Raw genomic sequence first — 23,196 nt, 5'->3', positions numbered from 1 at the left:
TCTTCGACTAAACAACCTCGTCAAGTGTGGGTATATACCAAGGCACTTCCTTGTGGTGAAAGTGAAGAAGGAGGCGAGTAGGTGACCACACACCTGCTTATGAAGGTAAGCGGATAGGGGTGTGGCCAGACGGATGTCGGTATGTAAAGGTACATTGTGGAGTTTTTTATTCAGTGCTGTGCACGAAGTGAGGTTAGTGCAGAATGACGCTGAGCGGAAACCAGTATGAAATAGAACTGAATAAATGGTTATTAACGTAACCTAGCATGTATTCTATTAACCTGTTAACACTTTGATTGCCACGCTGTATGCCTATCCTTATGCCCACTCTGCCAGCGCTGTAACCCTATGGAGATGTTTACCTTCTTTGCAGGGCTATAACTTTTTAAATATTATAGCTATATCTGCATTACTATGGCCCATTCAACATCGGGTATCTATCGTTCCGGATGTGGGAACGTTATATTTTTTCATACATTGTTGTGTTAATACCGTCAAGCAAGAATATAAGTATGTTTTTAAGGTTTTCTGCAGGAATTCCTAAAACGCGAGTTATAGGCCCTGACGCATATGATAGATTATCGATTGGCGTTTCTTTCCTATGCACGCTATATTAAAAAATTCAAATGTATATGATCGGTATACATTATGCTTCATCATGCGTGAAGGAAAGGGGGGGGGTGTCATTTATAATTCCTTGATCGTCAGTAACGGCTTTATTTAGTATAGGTTGATATGTTGATAAGATGGATTGCCGTGAAATGAATAAACAATCGGGCTGAAAATAACATTATATTCCTCTTATCGTTCGCCGATGAGACTGGAGGAAAAATATTCCAATTATTTGACGTCGATCTGCTAGATCCATTTCCCGTTTGTATGACGCAATATTGATCATATTGATTATTGCGTTTCGAAAGCGATCCCAATGCACTCAAGTGTTTGTCTGGATCCACGTAACAAGATATTACTAGAAATGATCGTACGCACGGGTTACGCACATATCTGTGCGTACGCACCATTGATAAATGAGGGCCCTGGTATATTGTTTATGAGTGAGTGAGTGAGTGAGTGAGTGAGTGAGTGAGTGAGTGAGTGAGTGAGTGAGTGAGTGAGTGGGTGAGTGAATGAGTGAGTGTGTGAGTGCGTGAGTGAGTGAGTGAGTGAGTGAGTGAGTGAGTGAGTGAGTGAGTGAGTGAGTGAGTGAGTGAGTGAGTGAGTGAGTGAGTGAGTGAGTGAGTGAGTGAGTGTGTGAGTGAGTGAGTGAGTAGGTGAGTGAGTGAGTGTGTGAGTGAGTGAGTGCGTGCGTGCGTGAGTGAGTGTGTGAGAACTGGAGTCTGGAGCACAGCCCAATTGCTGAATACACGAAAAGAGAAAGGAGCGGTTTCAAGGGTGTTTAATGGAAATTGAGCAACACAGGAATTGGGGGGGGGAAATAGAACAGGGTTAATGTTCTGTCCTGTGGCTGCCACGGCGGCAGTGAGCGAGCAAGCGGTCCTGGTGCTTGTCGGGGGAGCTGCTGGGTGGCAGCGGGTGAATAGGGGTTCCTCTTCGGGAACAGGTGACGTCCAGACAGGGACGCTGGAGCTGCTGGGTGGCAGCGGGAGAACAGGTGTTCCTCTTCGGGAACAGGTGACGTCCAGACAGGGACGCTGGAGCTGCTGGGTGGCAGCGGGAGAACAGGTGTTCCTCTTCGGGAACAGGTGACGTCCAGACAGGGACGGCGGTCCTGGGCAGTGGTAATTAATACCACGACCGCTTCTGGTCAGCGTCGAGGTGTAGATATAGTCCCCTCATCAGGGGAGGATAGGGTGCAGCTGGGGAGAGTGGGGTGCTTGCCCGTGTGTGAATTAGGGGGATGGAATACAGCTGGGTGAATGAGGGTGAAGGAAGGGGTGACTGAAGAAAGAGAGGATGATGAGGAGTGCGCAGTGGATAGAGAGGGTTATGAAGAGGAGCGTGTGGAGGACGTGAGGGGAAAAGGAGGGGGAGTGAAGTAGGCCCGTGCTGTGATTATGACAGGACCCCCCCCTCGACAGGGCGCCTCCCGGCGGCCCAGGCTTGTCAGGGTGAGCCCGATGAAAATCCTGGACGAGAGTTGGGTCCAGGATCATTGGTCGGGAGATCCAGCTCCGCTCCTCCGGGCCGTAGCCCTCCCAGTCGACCAGGTACTGGAAGCCGCGGCCGCGTCGCCGCACCACCAGCAACTCCCGGACCACGTAGGCCGGGTGGTCGTCTATCACCAGCGGAGGAGGGGGCTCTGGAGCAGGGGGAGACAGGGGACTGGAGAACACCGGTTTGAGCTGGGAGACATGGAAGGAAGGGTGAATGCGCATATGGGGGGGGGAGCTGGAGCTTGACAACAGAGGGATTAATGAGGGACAGGATCTTGTAGGGCCCCACGAAACGGGGGGTTAGCTTTCGTGAGACGGATTTGAGAGGCAGGTCCCGAGATGAGAGCCATACCATCTGACCTGGTACATAGGCGGGAGCCGGGGTCCGGTGGCGGTCGGCGAAGCGCCGGTTCTGGTCCGCAGTCCGGAGCAGCGCAGCCCTCGTCTCCTCCCAGATCGTCCTGCAGCGACGGAGATGGTCCTGCACCGACGGTACGGCGATCTCCTCTTCCTGGGCAGGGAACAGCGGGGGTTGGTAGCCCAAAGATGACTCAAAGGGGGACTGACCTGTGGCCGCCGAAGAGAGGGAATTGTGGGCGTATTCCACCCATGGCAGGAAGGCGCTCCAGCCGGAGGGGTCCCGGGCTGTCACGCAGCGGAGTGTGGATCCCAGGTCCTGGTTGGCCCGCTCCGACTGGCCGTTGGTCTGAGGGTGGAACCCGGAGGAGAAGCTGACCGTGGCCCCCAGAGCCCGACAGAAAGCCCTCCAGACCTGGGATATGAACTGAGGGCCTCTGTCGGAGACGATGTCAGCCGGGATCCCATGGAGCCGGAAGACGTGGAGTACCATCAGGTCAGCAGTCTCTGCAGCAGAGGGGAGTTTGGGGAGAGCAACGAAGTGCACAGCCTTTGAGAAACGGTCAACAATGGTGAGGATGGCAGTGTTACCGTGTGAGAGGGGAAGGCCGGTGACGAAGTCCAGGGCGACGTGCGACCATGGCCGACCGGGGACTGGGAGCGGACGAAGGAGTCCGGCGGGCGGTCGGTGGGAGGCCTTCGCACGAGCACACACGGTGCACGCCAGGACGAAAGCGCGGGTGTCCTCTCTCATGGTGACCCACCAGAAGTGCCTCTTCAGCAGAGATAGTGTCCGGTCGATCCCCGGGTGGCACGCGAACCGGGAAGCGTGAACCCACTCGAGCACCTGGGAGCGGACGAGGTCAGGGACAAAAAGCCGGTTAGGTGGACCGTTACCTGGGTCCGGCTGGGCACGCTGTGCCTCCCTGACGACGGACTGGATCTCCCAGGTGGCGGTGGCCACCAGACAGGAGGTGGAAAGGATGGTGTCGGGGTGTGTGGACCCCTCCTCAGGGATGAACTGCCGGGAGAGGGCGTCTGGCTTGGTGTTCATGGAACCAGGCCGGTAGGTCAGGGTGAAGTTAAACCTAGCGAAGAACAGCGCCCAGCGAGCCTGGCGAGAGTTCAGGCGCTTGGCCGTCGAGACGTAGGCGAGGTTCTTGTGGTCCGTCCAAACCAGGAAGGGGACCTCCGATCCCTCCAGCCAGTGCCTCCATTCCTCCAGGGCTAGCTTGACCGCCAGGAGCTCCAGGTTCCCGATGTCGTAGTTGACCTCGGCTGGGGTTAGGCGGCGTGAGAAAAAGGCGCAGGGGTGCAGCTTCTGGTCGGTGGCGGAGCGCTGGGAAAGAACCGCCCCTACTCCAGTGCAGGAGGCGTCCACCTCCACCACGAACTGGCGGGACGTGTCCGGCTGGGCGAGGATGGGAGCGGTGGTGAAGCGCCGGCGCAGCTCGGCGAAGGCGGAGTCCACTGCGTCGGACCAGACGAAGGGCACCGAAGGCGAGGTGAGTTGGGTGAGAGGCGCCGCGACCAGGCTGTGGTCCCTGATGAAGCGCCGATAAAAGTTGGCGAATCCCAGGAAGCGTTGGAGCTGTTTAACGTTGGTGGGACGGGGCCAGTCGGACACCGCTCTGATCTTCTCGGGGTCCGCACGGATCTTGCCGCCCTCTATGATGTAGCCAAGGAAGCCGATGGAGGAGACGTGGAACTCACACTTCTCCGCCTTGACAAACAGCTTGTTCTCTAGAAGACGCTGGAGGACCCGGCGGACGTGCTGGACATGCTCCTCCATGGAGCGGGAGAAGATCAGGATGTCATCTAGGTAGACGAATACGGAGCGGTGGAGTACGTCACGGAGAACGTCATTGACGAGGGCCTGGAAGACAGCAGGGGCGTTGGTCAGACCGAAAGGCATTACCTTGTACTCGAAGTGGCCGAGTGGTGTCTTGAAGGCCGTCTTCCACTCGTCTCCTTCCCGCATGTGGACAAGGTGGTAGGCGTTCCTGAGGTCCAGTTTTGTGAAGATGGTGGCACCTTGCAGGGGCTCAAAAGCAGAGTCGATTAAAGGTAGGGGGTATTTGTTCTTTACCGTGATGTTGTTGAGACCCCGGTAATCGATACAGGGGCGAAGGGAACGATCCTTCTTGGAAACGAAGAAGAATCCTGCGCCGACAGGAGAAGAAGAGGGGGTGATTATGCCCGAGGCCAGGGATTCGTGAACGTACTTCTCCATTGATTCTCTCTCTGGGCGCGAGAGGTTGAACAGGCGACTAGCGGGGAGTGGCGCCCCGGGGAGTAAATCAATGGCGCAGTCGTATTGGCGATGGGGAGGCAGGGAGAGAGCCTGTTGTTTGCTGAAAACTGCCTTCAAATCGTGGTAGGCCGGCGGAATAGCAGACAGATCTATGTTCTCTTTGGGGGGGTACGAACCGGCGCCCTCTAGTGGCGGCCGAGCCGACTGTAGACAAGCAACGTGACAGTGGGCGCTCCAGCTGGTCACCAGGCCGGTAGGCCAATTGATAACGGGATTGTGTAACTTGAGCCAAGGCATGCCAAGGACAATGGGATTGTGGGGAGAGTTGGTAACGTGAAACCGAATACTCTCGCTGTGATTCCCGGATAGCAGAAGGCGAAGGGGTACGGTGTGGCGAGTAATCCGCGTGAGTAGTTTCCCGTTTAACCCCCGGGCGTCACGGGGTATCGGCAGGGCGTCAGTAGCGATGTTGTAACGGGAGACTACTCCGGCGTCTATGAGGTTCTCGTTGGCCCCTGAGTCAACCAGGGCAGATAACGGGAGTGTTTGGTTATTCAGACACAGCGTGGCGCGGAATAGCATGTTTGGGCCAGAGCTGGGAGCGATATCTAAACTCGAACAGACGCCCAGCGCTACTGTCGAGCCCCGTCGTTTTTGGGCGAAGCGAGCAAGAGGCAACCGAGTGACCCGTTTGGCCGCAGTACAGGCATGCTCCAGTAGCGAGCCTGTGTCGGCGTTCGCTGGGAGGGAGACGTGAGCGGTCGAGATCCATGGGCTCGGAGGACCTATTTTTTTCGGCGCGGGCAGCGCAACGAGACGGACCGGGTACAGGCGGACGAGTGGTGCTAGCTTTCTCTCGACGACGTTCCCGAAGACGCAGGTCCAGTTCCCTGGCCAAATGGATTAATTCGCCCAGGGAGGTGGGTCTTTCTTTGGACACAAGCTCGTCTTTAATAGCGTCGTTCAAGCCCTGGCGAAAGGCGCCTCGCAACGGTGTGTCCCCCCAGTCGGAGCCGGCGGCGAGGATGTGGAAATCGATAGCGTATTCGCTTACGCTGCGGCTTCCCTGGCGGATAGAAAACAAGCCGGAGGCCCCCTCTGAGTCATCTGGAGGGTGGTCAAACACCTTACGCATGTCGTCGACGTATTGTGAGTACGAATTGCAGAGGAAGCAATTGTTGAATTGGAGAGCGGTGGCCCATCTCAACGCCGCGCCTGTGAGCAGCGCCGACAGGTAAGCCACTTTAGACCTATCGCTGTGAAACGTGTGGGGTTGTTGTTCGAACACTAACGAGCACTGGAATAAAAACGCACGGCATTTGGAGACGCTTCCGTCATAACGTTCTGGTGCGGGGACAGGGGGTTCCCTATGCGGGGGGCTTGGTGCAGCGGGGGTAGCGGCTGATGAGCCCTGCTGTGCCAAGTGTGCCTCGACAAGTAGATACTGTTTTTCTCGCTCAACGGAGTCGAGGGCGAGAGCGGCCAGCTGTGCCGTGACGGCGTCTAAGGAGTGGGCGAGTTGGTCTACCCGGGCGGTCTGGCCGTTAATGATACTCACAGACTGCTTCTGAAACTTCTTCCATTCCTCGGTCTCGTGTACAGCTGGTGCTGTCATCGTCGTCGTGGTATACTGTGAGAACTGGAGTCTGGAGCACAGCCCAATTGCTGAATACACGAGAAGAGAAAGGAGCGGTTTCAAGGGTGTTTAATGGAAATTGAGCAACACAGGAATTGGGGGGAAATAGAACAGGGTTAATGTTCTGTCCTGTGGCTGCCACGGCGGCAGTGAGTGAGCAAGCGGCCCTGGTGCTTGTCGGGGGAGCTGCTGGGTGGCAGCGGGTGAATAGGGGTTCCTCTTCGGGAACAGGTGACGTCCAGACAGGGACGCTGGAGCTGCTGGGTGGCAGCGGGAGAACAGGTGTTCCTCTTCGGGAACAGGTGACGTCCAGACAGGGACGCTGGAGCTGCTGGGTGGCAGCGGGAGAACAGGTGTTCCTCTTCGGGAACAGGTGACGTCCAGACAGGGACGGCGGTCCTGGGCAGTGGTAATTAATACCACGACCGCTTCTGGTCAGCGTCGAGGTGTAGATATAGTCCCCTCATCAGGGGAGGATAGGGTGCAGCTGGGGAGAGTGGGGTGCTTGCCCGTGTGTGAATTAGGGGGATGGAATACAGCTGGGTGAATGAGGGTGAAGGAAGGGGTGACTGAAGAAAGAGAGGATGATGAGGAGTGCGCAGTGGATAGAGAGGGGGATGAAGAGGAGCGTGTGGAGGACGTGAGGGGAAAAGGAGGGGGAGTGAAGTAGGCCCGTGCTGTGATTATGACAGAGTGCGTGAGTGAGTGAGTGAGTGAGTGAGTGAGTGAGTGAGTGAGTGAGTGAGTGAGTGAGTGAGTGAGTGAGTGGGTGGGTGAGTGAGTGAGTGAGTGAGTGAGTGAGTGAGTGAGTGAGTGAGTGCGTGAGTGCGTGCGTGCGTGCGTGCGTGAGTGAGTGAGTGAGTGAGTGAGTGAGTGAGTGAGTGAGTGAGTGAGTGCGTGCGTGGGTGGGTGAGTGAGTGAGTGAGTGAGTGAGTGAGTGAGTGAGTGAGTGAGTGAGTGAGTGAGTGAGTGAGTGAGTGAGTGAGTGAGTGAGTGAGTGGGTGGGTGGGTGAGTGAGTGAGTGAGTGAGTGAGTGAGTGAGTGAGTGAGTGAGTGTATGAGTGAGTGCGTGAGTGTGTGAGTGTGTGAGTGCGTGCATGAGTGAGTGAGTGAGTGCGTGCGTGCGTGAGTGAGTGAGTGCGTGCGTGCGTGAGTGAGTGAATGAGTGAATGAGTGAGTGAGTGAGTGAGTGAGTGAGTGAGTGAGTGAGTGAGTGAGTGAGTGAGTGAGTGAGTGAGTGAGTGAGTGCGTGAGTGAGTGAGTGAGTGAGTGAGTGAGTGAGTGAGTGAGTGAGTGGGTGGGTGGGTGAGTGAGTGAGTGAGTGAGTGAGTGAGTGAGTGAGTGAGTGAGTGAGTGAGTACCGTTCCGGGTGCGAAGGCAGCGGCGCTGTTGTTGTTCTGCAGGGATGGAGTCCACTGAGCAGAGATGCTGACCTTCACGTTACTGAAGGTCTTCCTGGACGCGTGCAGCAGGACATAGCTGGAGACAAATGGGGACAGGAATTAAACCAGCAGACTTTATAGAGACTTTATAGACCAGACTTTATAGAGCCAGACTTTATAGACCAGACTTTATAGACCAGACTTTATAGACGAGACTTTATAGACCAGACTTTATAGAGACTTTATAGACCAGACTTTATAGACCAGACTTTATAGAGACTTTATAGACCACTTTATAGACCAGACTTTATAGACCAGACTTTATAGACCAGACTTTATAAACCAGACTTTATAGACCAGACTTTATAGACCAGACTTTATAGAGACTTTATAGACCAGACTTTATAGACCAGACTTTATAGAGACTTTATAGACCAGACTTTATAGACCAGACTTTATAGAGACTTTATAGACCAGACTTTATAGACCAGACTTTATAGAGACTTTATAGACCACTTTATAGACCAGACTTTATAGACCAGACTTTATAGACCAGACTTTATAAACCAGACTTTATAGACCAGACTTTATAGACCAGACTTTATAGAGACTTTATAGACCAGACTTTATAGACCAGACTTTATAGAGACTTTATAGACCAGACTTTATAGAGACTTTATAGACCAGACTTTATAGACCAGACTTTATAAAGACTTTATAGAGACTTTATAGACCAGACTTTATAGACCAGACTTTATAGACCAGACTTTATAGACCAGACTTTATAGAGCCAGACTTTATAGAGACTTTAGACCAGACTTTATAGACCAGACTTTATAGAGACTTTATAGACCAGACTTTATAGACACTTTATAGACCAGACTTTATAGACCAGACTTTATAGACCAGACTTTATAGAGACTTTATAGACCAGACTTTATAGACTTTATAGAGACTTTATAGACCAGACTTTATAGAGACTTTATAGACTTTATAGACCAGACTTTATAGACCAGACTTTATAGAGACTTTATAGACCAGACTTTATAGAGACTTTATAGACCAGACTTTATAGACCAGACTTTATAGACTTTATAGACCAGACTTTATAGAGACTTTATAGAGCAGACTTTATAGAGCACTTTATAGACCAGACTTTATAGAGACTTTATAGACCAGACTTTATAGAGCAGACGTTATAGACCACTTTATAGACCAGACTTTATAGAGACTTTATAGACCAGACTTTATAGACCAGACTTTATAGACCAGACTTTATAGACCAGACTTTATAGAGCCAGACTTTATAGACCAGACTTTATAGACCAGACTTTATAGACCAGACTTTATAGAGCCAGACTTTATAGACCAGACTTTATAGACCAGACTTTATAGACCAGACTTTATAGAGCAGACTTTATAGACCAGACTTTATAGAGACTTTATAGACCAGACTTTATAGACCAGACTTTATAGACCAGACTTTATAGAGACTTTATAGACCAGACTTTATAGACCAGACGTTATAGACCAGTCTTTATAGACCAGGCTTTATAGACCAGACTTTATAGACCAGACTTTATGGACCAGACTTTATAGACCAGACTTTATAGAGCCAGACTTTATAGACCAGACTTTATAGACCAGACTTTATAGACCAGACTTTATAGACCAGACTTTATAGAGCAGACTTTATAGACCAGACTTTATAGAGACTTTATAGACCAGACTTTATAGACCAGACTTTATAGACCAGACTTTATAGAGACTTTATAGACCAGACTTTATAGACCAGACTTTATAGACTTTATAGACCAGACTTTATAGACCAGACTTTATAGAGACTTTATAGACCAGACTTTATAGAGACTTTATAGACCAGACTTTAGACTTTATAGACACTTTATAGACCAGACTTTATAGACCAGACTTTATAGAGACTTTATAGACCAGACTTTATAGACTTTATAGAGACTTTATAGACCAGACTTTATAGAGACTTTATAGACTTTATAGACCAGACTTTATAGACCAGACTTTATAGAGACTTTATAGACCAGACTTTATAGAGACTTTATAGACCAGACTTTATAGACCAAACTTTATAGACTTTATAGACCAGACTTTATAGAGCAGACTTTATAGAGCAGACTTTATAGAGCAGACTTTATAGAGCAGACTTTATAGAGCAGACTTTATAGACCAGACTTTATAGACCAGACTTTATAGAGACTTTATAGACCAGACTTTATAGAGCAGACTTTATAGACCACTTTATAGACCAGACTTTATAGAGACTTTATAGACCAGACTTTATAGACCAGACTTTATAGACCAGACTTTATAGAGACTTTATAGACCAGACTTTATAGACCAGACTTTATAGACTTTATAGACCAGACTTTATAGACCAGACTTTATAGACTTTATAGACCAGACTTTATAGACCAGACTTTATAGACCAGACTTTATAGACCAGGCTTTATAGACCAGACTTTATAGACCAGACTTTATAGACCAGACTTTATGGACCAGACTTTATAGACCAGACTTTATAGAGCCAGACTTTATAGACCAGACTTTATAGACCAGACTTTATAGACCAGACTTTATAGAGCAGACTTTATAGACCAGACTTTATAGACCAGACTTTATAGAGACTTTATAGACCAGACTTTATAGACCAGACTTTATAGACCAGACTTTATAGAGACTTTATAAACCAGACTTTATAGACCAGACTTTATAGACTTTATAGACCAGACTTTATAGACTTTATAGACCAGACTTTATAGAGACTTTATAGACCAGACTTTATAGACCAGACTTTATAGACCAGGCTTTATAGACCAGACTTTATAGACCAGACGTTATAGACCAGACTTTATAGACCAGACTTTATGGACCAGACTTTATAGACCAGACTTTATAGAGCCAGACTTTATAGACCAGACTTTATAGACCAGACTTTATAGACCAGACTTTATAGACCAGACTTTATAGAGCAGGCTTTATAGACCAGACTTTATAGAGACTTTATAGACCAGACTTTATAGATCAGACTTTATAGACCAGACTTTATAGAGACTTTATAGACCAGACTTTATAGACCAGACTTTATAGACCAAGACCAGACTTTATAGACCAGACTTTATAGACCAGACTTTATAGACTTTATAGACCAGACTTTATAGACCAGACTTTATAGACCAGACTTTATAGAGACTTTATAGACCAGACTTTATAGACCAGACTTTATAGACCAGACTTTATAGAGACTTTATAGACCAGACTTTATAGACCAGACTTTATAGACTTTATAGACCAGACTTTATAGAGCAGACTTTATAGAGCCAGACTTTATAGACCAGACTTTATAGAGCAGACTTTATAGACCAGACTTTATAGACCAGACTTTATAGACCAGACTTTATAGAGACTTTATAGAGACTTTATAGACCAGACTTTATAGAGACTTTATAGACCAGACTTTATAGACCAGACTTTATAGACCAGACTTTATAGACTTTATAGAGACTTTATAGACCAGACTTTATAGACCAGACTTTATAGAGACTTTATAGACCAGACTTTATAGAGACTTTATAGACCAGACTTTATAGACCAGACTTTATAGAGACTTTATAGACCAGACTTTATAGACCAGACTTTATAGAGCAGACTTTATAGACCAGACTTTATAGACCAGACTTTATAGAGCAGACTTTATAGAGCAGACTTTATAGAGCAGACTTTATAGACCAGACTTTATAGACCAGACTTTATAGAGACTTTATAGACCAGACTTTATAGACCAGACTTTATAGAGCCAGACTTTATAGACCAGACTTTATAGACCAGACTTTATAGAGACTTTATAGACCAGGCTTTATAGACCAGACTTTATAGACCAGACTTTATAGACCAGACTTTATAGAGACTTTATAGACCAGACTTTATAGACCAGACTTTATAGACCAGACTTTATAGACTTTATAGACCAGACTTTATAGACCAGACTTTATAGACCAGGCTTTATAGACCATACTTTATAGAGACTTTATAGACCAGACTTTATAGACCAGACTTTATAGAGCCAGACTTTATAGACCAGACTTTATAGACCAGACTTTATAGACCAGACTTTATAGAGACTTTATAGACGAGACTTTATAGAGACTTTATAGACCAGACTTTATAGACCAGACTTTATAGAGACTTTATAGACCAGACTTTATAGACCAGACTTTATAGACCAGACTTTATAGACTTTATAGACCAGACTTTATAGACCAGACTTTATAGAGACTTTATAGACCAGACTTTATAGACCAGACTTTATAGACCAGACTTTATAGACCAGACTTTATAGACCAGACTTTATAGACAAGACTTTATAGAGACTTTATAGACCAGACTTTATAGAGCAGACTTTATAGAGACTTTATAGACCAGACTTTATAGACACTTTATAGACCAGACTTTATAGACCAGACTTTATAGACCAGACTTTATAGACCAGACTTTATAGACTTTATAGAGACTTTATAGACCAGACTTTATAGAGACTTTATAGACTTTATAGACCAGACTTTATAGACCAGACTTTATAGAGACTTTATAGACCAGACTTTATAGAGACTTTATAGACCAGACTTTATAGACCAGACTTTATAGACTTTATAGACCAGACTTTATAGAGACTTTATAGAGCAGACTTTATAGAGCACTTTATAGACCAGACTTTATAGACCAGACTTTATAGAGACTTTATAGACCAGACTTTATAGAGCAGACGTTATAGACCACTTTATAGACCAGACTTTATAGAGACTTTATAGACCAGACTTTATAGACCAGACTTTATAGACCAGACTTTATAGACCAGACTTTATAGAGCCAGACTTTATAGACCAGACTTTATAGACCAGACTTTATAGACCAGACTTTATAGAGCCAGACTTTATAGACCAGACTTTATAGACCAGACTTTATAGACCAGACTTTATAGAGCAGACTTTATAGACCAGACTTTATAGAGACTTTATAGACCAGACTTTATAGACCAGACTTTATAGACCAGACTTTATAGACCAGACGTTATAGACCAGACTTTATAGACCAGGCTTTATAGACCAGACTTTATAGACCAGACTTTATAGAGCCAGACTTTATAGACCAGACTTTATAGACCAGACTTTATAGACCAGACTTTATAGACCAGACTTTATAGAGCAGACTTTATAGACCAGACTTTATAGAGACTTTATAGACCAGACTTTATAGACCAGACTTTATAGACCAGACTTTATAGAGACTTTATAGACCAGACTTTATAGACCAGACTTTATAGACTTTATAGACCAGACTTTATAGACCAGACTTTATAGAGACTTTATAGACCAGACTTTATAGAGACTTTATAGACCAGACTTTATAGACTTTATAGACACTTTATAGACCAGACTTTATAGACCAGACTTTATAGAGACTTTATAGACCAGACTTTATAGACTTTATAGAGACTTTATAGACCAGACTTTATAGAGACTTTATAGACTTTATAGACCAGACTTTATAGACCAGACTTTATAGAGACTTTATAGACCAGACTTTATAGAGACTTTATAGAGCAGACTTTATAGACCAAACTTTATAGACTTTATAGACCAGACTTTATAGAGCAGACTTTATAGAGCAGACTTTATAGAGCAGACTTTATAGAGCAGACTTTATAGAGCAGACTTTATAGACCAGACTTTATAGACCAGACTTTATAGAGACTTTATAGACCAGACTTTATAGAGCAGACTTTATAGACCACTTTATAGACCAGACTTTATAGAGACTTTATAGACCAGACTTTATAGACCAGACTTTATAGACCAGACTTTATAGAGACTTTATAGACCAGACTTTATAGACCAGACTTTATAGACTTTATAGACCAGACTTTATAGACCAGACTTTATAGACTTTATAGACCAGACTTTATAGACCAGACTTTATAGACCAGACTTTATAGACCAGGCTTTATAGACCAGACTTTATAGACCAGACTTTATAGACCAGACTTTATGGACCAGACTTTATAGACCAGACTTTATAGAGCCAGACTTTATAGACCAGACTTTATAGACCAGACTTTATAGACCAGACTTTATAGAGCAGACTTTATAGACCAGACTTTATAGACCAGACTTTATAGAGACTTTATAGACCAGACTTTATAGACCAGACTTTATAGACCAGACTTTATAGAGACTTTATAAACCAGACTTTATAGACCAGACTTTATAGACTTTATAGACCAGACTTTATAGACTTTATAGACCAGACTTTATAGAGACTTTATAGACCAGACTTTATAGACCAGACTTTATAGACCAGGCTTTATAGACCAGACTTTATAGACCAGACTTTATAGACCAGACTTTATAGACCAGACTTTATGGACCAGACTTTATAGACCAGACTTTATAGAGCCAGACTTTATAGACCAGACTTTATAGACCAGACTTTATAGACCAGACTTTATAGACCAGACTTTATAGAGCAGGCTTTATAGACCAGACTTTATAGAGACTTTATAGACCAGACTTTATAGATCAGACTTTATAGACCAGACTTTATAGAGACTTTATAGACCAGACTTTATAGACCAAGACCAGACTTTATAGACCAGACTTTATAGACCAGACTTTATAGACTTTATAGACCAGACTTTATAGACCAGACTTTATAGACCAGACTTTATAGAGACTTTATAGACCAGACTTTATAGAGACTTTATAGACCAGACTTTATAGACCAGACTTTATAGAGACTTTATAGACCAGACTTTATAGACCAGACTTTATAGACTTTATAGACCAGACTTTATAGAGCAGACTTTATAGAGCCAGACTTTATAGACCAGACTTTATAGACCAGACTTTATAGACCAGACTTTATAGACCAGACTTTATAGAGACTTTATAGAGACTTTATAGACCAGACTTTATAGAGACTTTATAGACCAGACTTTATAGACCAGACTTTATAGACTTTATAGAGACTTTATAGACCAGACTTTATAGACCAGACTTTATAGAGACTTTATAGACCAGACTTTATAGAGACTTTATAGACCAGACTTTATAGACCAGACTTTATAGACCAGACTTTATAGACCAGACTTTATAGAGCAGACTTTATAGACCAGACTTTATAGACCAGACTTTATAGAGCAGACTTTATAGAGCAGACTTTATAGAGCAGACTTTATAGACCAGACTTTATAGACCAGACTTTATAGACCAGACTTTATAGACCAGACTTTATAGACCAGACTTTATAGAGCCAGACTTTATAGACCAGACTTTATAGACCAGACTTTATAGAGACTTTATAGACCAGGCTTTATAGACCAGACTTTATAGACCAGACTTTATAGACCAGACTTTATAGAGACTTTATAGACCAGACTTTATAGACCAGACTTTATAGACCAGACTTTATAGACTTTATAGACCAGACTTTATAGACCAGACTTTATAGACCAGGCTTTATAGACCAGGCTTTATAGACCATACTTTATAGAGACTTTATAGACCAGACTTTATAGACCAGACTTTATAGAGCCAGACTTTATAGACCAGACTTTATAGACCAGACTTTATAGACCAGACTTTATAGAGACTTTATAGACAAGACTTTATAGAGACTTTATAGACCAGACTTTATAGACCAGACTTTATAGAGACTTTATAGACCAGACTTTATAGACCAGACTTTATAGACCAGACTTTATAGACTTTATAGACCAGACTTTATAGACCAGACTTTATAGAGACTTTATAGACCAGACTTTATAGACCAGACTTTATAGACCAGACTTTATAGACCAGACTTTATAGACCAGACTTTATAGACAAGACTTTATAGAGACTTTATAGACCAGACTTTATAGACCAGACTTTATAGAGCAGACTTTATAGACCAGACTTTATAGACCAGACTTTATAGACCAGACTTTATAGAGCAGACTTTATAGAGCAGACTTTATAGACCAGACTTTATAGACCAGACTTTATAGAGACTTTATAGACCAGACTTTATAGAGACTTTATAGACCAGACTTTATAGACCAGGCTTTATAGACCAGGCTTTATAGACCAGACTTTATAGACCAGACTTTATAGACCAGACTTTATAGAGCAGACTTTATAGACCAGACTTTATAGACCAGACTTTATAGACCAGACTTTATAGACCAGACTTTATTTGCTTTATAAGCAGATCATGTTAGCAGAATGCACACAGCGAGCGAGTGGGCATATTGATTACCGTAGACTAAATATATCGCGATACGCTGAGTATTGCGGGGGGGGGGGGGGGGGGGAATATTTGGATCAAATTTAATTTATTACCTTTTTTCAACTGCAAAGTAAAACTTTGTCAACATGTTTTATCTAATAAAATAAAGTTCAGTCTGTTCATCTCACTTCAATCATCTTTATTGCAGAACATGGTATTTTCTCAAGCAGACACTGTAATCTGTGTTGCATGTACCTGACAAACTGAACTGTTTGTATTACAGTCATATTCCGACTTAACTGAATGCACACGTGTGCGTGTGCGTGGACTACTGTACTATTACAGGTATTGAAATGAACAATGCAACTTCCTTATATTTTTTTATGAATAATTAAATATCGATACTTGGCGTCCATGTATCGATACAGTATTGCCACGCAAAGTATGAATGAATGAATGAAAACTTTACTATGGATAATGTTTAGCTACTCGGTCATTGTCGCAAAATAATTGACCTTCACTGCGTTCCAGAACGCAGTGTCGGTCAATTATTTTGCGACAATGACCTCGTAGCTATACATTATCCCTTACATAACTCCTCCAGCATGGTGTCTGTGTCTCTAAAAGGGGGTGTGGTCTCTAAAAGGGGGTGTGGTCTTACTTTACCTGAAGAAGGTCAGCAGGAAGGCCACCAGGTGATGGTGAGTGTACTGTGACAGGCAGCCGGAGCACGAGGGCGGCATCACGGCTGGAGGGAGGGAGGAACAGGAGGGGCAGGGAGGGGCCTCAGCTAACAGGAAGGGGCCTCAGAGGGACAGGGAGGGGCCTCAGCCAACAGGGAGGGGCAGGGCGCTGATGATGGGGGTCTTCAGGAGAGGGACAGGGAGGGGCCTCAGCTAACAGGGAGGGGCCTCAGAGGGACAGGGAGGGGCCTCAGCTAACAGGGAGCGGCCTCAGAGGGACAGGGAGGGGCCTCAGCTAACAGGGAGGGGCCTCAGAGGGACCCGGGGCCTCAGCTAACAGGGAGGGGCCTCAGAGGGACAGGGAGGGGCCTCAGCTAACAGGGAGGGGCCTCAGAGGGACCCGGGGCCTCAGCTAACAGGGAGGGGCCTCAGAGGGACAGGGAGGGGCCTCAGCTAACTTCATCCACTACGCCACCCGGGTCACAGAACCGATTGACCTGGAAAATTTTTAAATGGACATTAGGTTTTGGGATGTCCTGTAGGACTAGTCACTAGGCAAACAATACTAGGCAGATTAAAGGAACACGCCGCCTCAGTGGGTGCACAATAAATGGCAACATACAAATTCATGTAAATAAATAGACAATAATGAAATCAATATAACACTAGCTAGCAGTAGCCTGTGAAGAAAAAAGGAATGCCAGCTAGTTGTTGGTGTGTATGTTGCATAGCAACAGCTAGTTGTTGGTGTGTATGCTGCATAGCAACAGCTAGTTGTTGGTGTGTATGTTGTTAGTGTGTATGTTGTTAGTGTGTATGTTGTTAGTGTGTATGTTGTTACTGTGTATGTTGTTAGTGTGTATGTTGTTAGTGTGTATGTTGTTGGTGTGCATGTTGTTAGTGTGTATGTTGTTAGTGTGTGTGTTGTTAGTGTGTATGTTGTTAGTGTAGTGTATGTTGTTAGTGTGTATGTTGTTAGTGTGTATGTTGTTAGTGTGTATGTTGTTAGTGTGTATGCTGTTAGTGTGTATGTTGTTAGTGTGTATGTTGTTAGTGTGTATGTTGTTAGTGTGTATGTTGTTGGTGTGTATGTTGTTGGTGTGTATGTTGTTAGTGTGTGTGTTGTTAGTGTGTATGTTGTTAGTGTGTATGTTGTTAGTGTGTATGTTGTTAGTGTGTATGTTGTTAGTGTGTATGTTGTTGGTGTGTATGTTGTTGGTGTGTATGTTGTTAGTGTGTATGTTGTTAGTGTGTGTGTTGTTAGTGTGTATGTTGTTAGTGTGTATGTTGTTAGTGTGTATGTTGTTAGTGTGTATGTTGTTAGTGCAGTTGGGCCTATTTCTATTTTGAACATTATATTAAACAAATATTTAAATTGAAGTGTGTCTTCCCACAGACTACTTGGTTAATGTTTTATAAAAGCAATTTAACTCACTCCAGGCCGTGGTATATGGTTATTATATCACAGCTAGGTGGTCAGCTAACCAGAACCACACCCCTTCGCTGTCATATAATAACCATAAACCATGGCCTGGCAGGAGCTACTGCTTCCTTATTACTTGTATTATTGCACAATCGCTGTGGGCACGACCACTCGCATTTCACTGTATGCCTTGTATGCCGTGACAACTAAAACTCTTGACTTGACTCTTAAATAATGACGGGCTGAGGATCAAAACGTTTCAAAATTATCTTTTTGTTACGGTAAAACGTATGCCAGAGGATTCCCTTTGTCTTGCAAAGTGGAAAAACATCAGTGAGGATTCTCGAAGACACTCTGATGTCACGAGACCGCCGCCATCTTGGTATAGGGGGGCCATACGGATTTCTACCATCAAATGCATGCGTTGAGGTCCGTTTTTATTACATGTTTTATCACATTCTTGTTCATTTCATAACATTTTCATATGATTTGTTTTGAAAATATTGAGGCCAACATGGCATTTCACTATTTCGAAAGCCTTTCTGGTGATTCTAAGGCGAGATATGATTCAAAAAAGCTCCCCCTGATTGACTTGACATAATGTCCATACAAAACACACACAGACATGGCCATCTCTCGAATACCCAAATTGAAGCTGCTATGTTACGTTTTGTACTAATAACAAAACAAACACAGAAATCCAAATCGCAAGTTTTATACCATCACGGAGGAAAAAGTGGCTGGCGGCTAACGTTCGGCTAACTCGCTCTGCTGTTGTGGTCGTGGTAGCTACATGCTAAGCTAACGTTAATCACATCATATCGAACCGATAGGAGCTTATCTTATCTAATCTTACGTGGTGGTACCACGTGTGCCACTACCCGATCAAACATCCACGTAAGATTAGATAAGATAAGCTCCTATCGGTTCGATATGTGATTTCTGTTTTTGTCATTAGTACAACGCGTAACACAGCAGCTCTTTGGCATTGTGAAGGACTGAAGAAAATTCCGCTTGTTTGCCACTAATTTGCCGCTTTAACGATCCGTTTCTGCACTAAATGAACCGTACACAATGTACCAGGCTGGGCAGTTTACCCCCACGCTGCAGTTGCGTAGCAACAACAGGCAGGAAGTTGACTTCGAGAATGAACAACTCTCTCCCAGAACACCAACCCTAGAGTGATGAAACTCTGTGGCGCCATCAGGTATGAAGTCAAGAGCTGCTCCGTGAACTGTGAGAGGTGACCCTGCAGGGGAATTTTTTAAAGGTGACCCTGTTCACATCCTGCAGGGGAATGTTTTAAAGGTGACCCTGTTCACATCCTGCAGGGGAATGTTTTAAATGTGACCCTGTTACCTCCGGCAGGGGAATGTTTTAAATGTGACACTGTTCACATCCTGCAGGGGAATGTTTTAAATGTAACACTGTTCACATCCTGCAGGGGAATGTTTTAAATGTGACACTGTTCACATCCTGCAGGGGAATGTTTTAAATGTGACACTGTTCATATCCAGGGGAATGTTTTAAAGGTGACCATGTTCACATCCTGCAGGGGAATGTTTTAAATGTGACCCTGTTAACATCCTGCAGGGGAATGTTTTAAATGTGACACTGTTCACATCCAGGGGAATGTTTTAACGGTGACCCTGTTCACATCCTGCAGGGGAATGTTTTAAATGTGACCCTGTTCACATCCAGGGGAATGTTTTAAAGGTGACACTGTTCACATCCTGCAGGGGAATGTTTTAAAGGTGACACTGTTCACATCCTGCAGGGTAATGTTTTAAATGCGACACTGTTCACATCCTGCAGGGGAATGTTTTAAAGGTGACACTGTTCACATCCTGCAGGGGAATGTTTTAAATGTGACACTGTTCACATCCAGGGGAATGTTTTAAAGGTCACCGTGTTCACATCCTGCAGGGGAATGTTTTAAATGTGACACTGTTCACATCCTGCAGGGGAATGTTTTAAAGGTGACCCTGTTAACATCCTGCAGGGGAATGTTTTAAATGTGACACTGTTCACATCCTGCAGGGGAATGTTTTAAATGTGACACTGTTCACATCCTGCAGGGGAATGTTTTAAATGTGACACTGTTCACATCCTGCAGGGGAATGTTTTAAATGTGACCCTGTTCACATCCTGCAGGGGAATGTTTTAAATGTGACACTGTTCACATCCAGGGGAATGTTTTAAAGGTGACCCTGTTCACATCCTGCAGGAGAATGTTTTAAAGGTGACCCTGTTCACATCCTACAGGGGAATGTTTTAAAGGTGACCCTGTTCACATCCTACAGGGGAATGTTTTAAATGTGACCCTGTTCACATCCAGGGGAATGTTTTAAATGTGACACTGTTCACATCCTGCAGGGGAATGTTTTAAATGTGACACTGTTCACATCCTGCAGGGGAATGTTTTAAATGTGACACTGTTCACATCCTGCAGGGGAATGTTTTAAATGTGACCCTGTTCACATCCTGCAGGGGAATGTTTTAAATGTGACACTGTTCACATCCAGGGGAATGTTTTAAAGGTGACCCTGTTCACATCCTGCAGGAGAATGTTTTAAAGGTGACCCTGTTCACATCCTACAGGGGAATGTTTTAAATGTGACCCTGTTCAAACCCAGGGGAATGTTTTAAATGTGACACTGTTCACATCCTGCAGGGGAATGTTTTAAATGTGACACTGTTCACATCCAGGGGAATGTTTTAACGGTGACCCTGTTCACATCCTGCAGGGGAATGTTTTAAATGTGACCCTGTTCACATCCAGGGGAATGTTTTAAAGGTGACACTGTTCACATCCTGCAGGGGAATGTTTTAAAGGTGACACTGTTCACATCCTGCAGGGTAATGTTTTAAATGCGACACTGTTCACATCCTGCAGGGGAATGTTTTAAAGGTGACACTGTTCACATCCTGCAGGGGAATGTTTTAAAGGTGACCGTGTTCACATCCTGCAGGGGAATGTTTTAAATGTGACACTGTTCACATCCTGCAGGGGAATGTTTTAAAGGTGACCCTGTTAACATCCTGCAGGGGAATGTTTTAAATGTGACACTGTTCACATCCAGGGGAATGTTTTAAATGTGACACTGTTCACATCCTGCAGGGGAATGTTTTAAATGTGACACTGTTCACATCCTGCAGGGGAATGTTTTAAAGGTGACCCTGTTAACATCCTGCAGGGGAATGTTTTAAATGTGACACTGTTCACATCCTGCAGGGGAATGTTTTAAATGTGACACTGTTCACATCCTGCAGAGGAATGTTTTAAATGTGACACTGTTCACATCCTGCAGGGGAATGTTTTAAATGTGACACTGTTCACATCCTGCAGGGGAATGTTTTAAATGTGACACTGTTAACATCCTGCAGGGGAATGTTTTAAATGTGACACTGCTAACATCCTGCAGGGGAATGTTTTAAATGTGACCCTGTTCACATCCGGCAGGGGAATGTTTTAAATGTGACACTGTTCACATCCAGGGGAATGTTTTAAATGTGACACTGTTCACATCCTGCAGGGGAATGTTTTAAAGGTGACACTGTTCACATCCTGCAGGGGGATGTTTTAAATGTGACACTGTTCACATCCTGCAGGGGAATGTTTTAAAGGTGGCACTGTTCACATCCTGCAGGGGAATGTTTTAAATGTGACACTGTTCACATCCAGGGGAATGTTTTAAAGGTGACCCTGTTCACATCCTGCAGGAGAATGTTTTAAAGGTGACCCTGTTCACATCCTACAGGGGAATGTTTTAAATGTGACCCTGTTCACATCCAGGGGAATGTTTTAAAGGTGACACTGTTCACATCCTGCAGGGGATTGTTTTAAAGGTGACACTTCACATCCTGCAGGGTAATGTTTTAAATGCGACACTGTTCACATCCTGCAGGGGAATGTTTTAAAGGTGACACTGTTCACATCCTGCAGGGGAATGTTTTAAATGTGACACTGTTCACATCCAGGGGAATGTTTTAAATGTGACACTGTTCACATCCTGCAGAGGAATGTTTTAAATGTGACACTGTTCACATCCTGCAGGGGAATGTTTTAAATGTGACACTGTTCACATCCTGCAGGGGAATGTTTTAAATGTTTAACATTTCCTGTGAAAAAAAAAATCATCTTCGTCCCGTTTGTGTCCCGGCAATGATTTCTGTTCGTCCCAAATCAATATTTGATCGTCCCCGGGACGACGGGACATCGTTAGTCTCGAGCCCTGCCTGCAGGTAGGGCTGGGCGATATGGCCTAAATATGATATCACGATATTTTCTGACCTTTCGGCGATACACGATACGCATCACGTTTTTCTTTTTTTCCCCAAACAATTCATTATGAGGCTTACCAAGACAGTATTTGAGTTTGCAAGCTAACATTAAAGACAAAATAAAATACCCATGCATTTAGCATTTTTATATATTAGATTTAGATTATTGGATTATTAGATTATATATTGCATATATTTAGCAATGAGATATTATATGATTTAGATATGAAATATGATGAATTGAAAATGGGGGACCCTGATGTAAACAAGACGAAAGTCTTTCTCTGGTCTGCATCCTCCAGTCCACTGTTGACTGTTGTTGTATTGAGCTGTACTGTATTGTACCCATGCTGCAATCTGTTATTAACGTTTTCATTCATTCAGACCGCAAACAGAATCATTTTGATTGACAGTCGCGTCTGCCAATTACGTCACACCGCTAGCACCCGCCCTGCTGTTCTTAGCACCAATCGGCAAGCGCGTATTCATTTTTTACTTCCGCCATTGGAGAGCTCAATGACAACAACAATGGCAGCGGTAGCTCGCCGCGGCCGACGTTTAGCTTTTAGCTCCGCAGAATGACTAAACGACTGGAGGCATAATGATTTTACTGCAACGGATGTTATAATAAAAGCCTTTCCATACATCTGTCTGATTGAAAACTTTATTAACAGACCGCAGAATGGGCACAACTGAGTCAGCACGGGCTGAGATATGAACGACTAATGCTTGCTATATCTAGGTCGACCTCGGACGTTGCTATGT

General features: G+C 44.5%; 1 protein-coding gene across 1 annotated transcript in view; it reads right to left on the bottom strand.

Annotated features, from left to right (window-relative positions):
* The window catches only part of slc37a3 (solute carrier family 37 member 3), a 128,947-nt gene extending 111,956 nt beyond the window's left edge, over nucleotides 1-16,991 (bottom strand). Inside the window, exons 1-2 of the mRNA XM_084317643.1 lie at nucleotides 16,708-16,991; nucleotides 7,723-7,840 (exon numbers count right to left, since the gene is read on the bottom strand). Coding sequence (XP_084173769.1) covers nucleotides 7,723-7,840; nucleotides 16,708-16,784 — 195 coding nt within the window. The 5' untranslated portion in view covers nucleotides 16,785-16,991. The remainder of the gene's footprint in view (nucleotides 1-7,722; nucleotides 7,841-16,707) is intronic.
* Between the last annotated feature and the right edge of the window lie 6,205 nt (nucleotides 16,992-23,196).

Source organism: Notolepis coatsorum, assembly GCF_963971535.1.
Source record: "Notolepis coatsorum genome assembly, chromosome: 1".
Classification (NCBI taxonomy): domain Eukaryota; kingdom Metazoa; phylum Chordata; class Actinopteri; order Aulopiformes; family Paralepididae; genus Notolepis; species Notolepis coatsorum.
The sequence above is the reverse complement of the archived record's forward strand: the minus strand, read 5'-3'. Positions and strand labels throughout refer to the sequence as shown.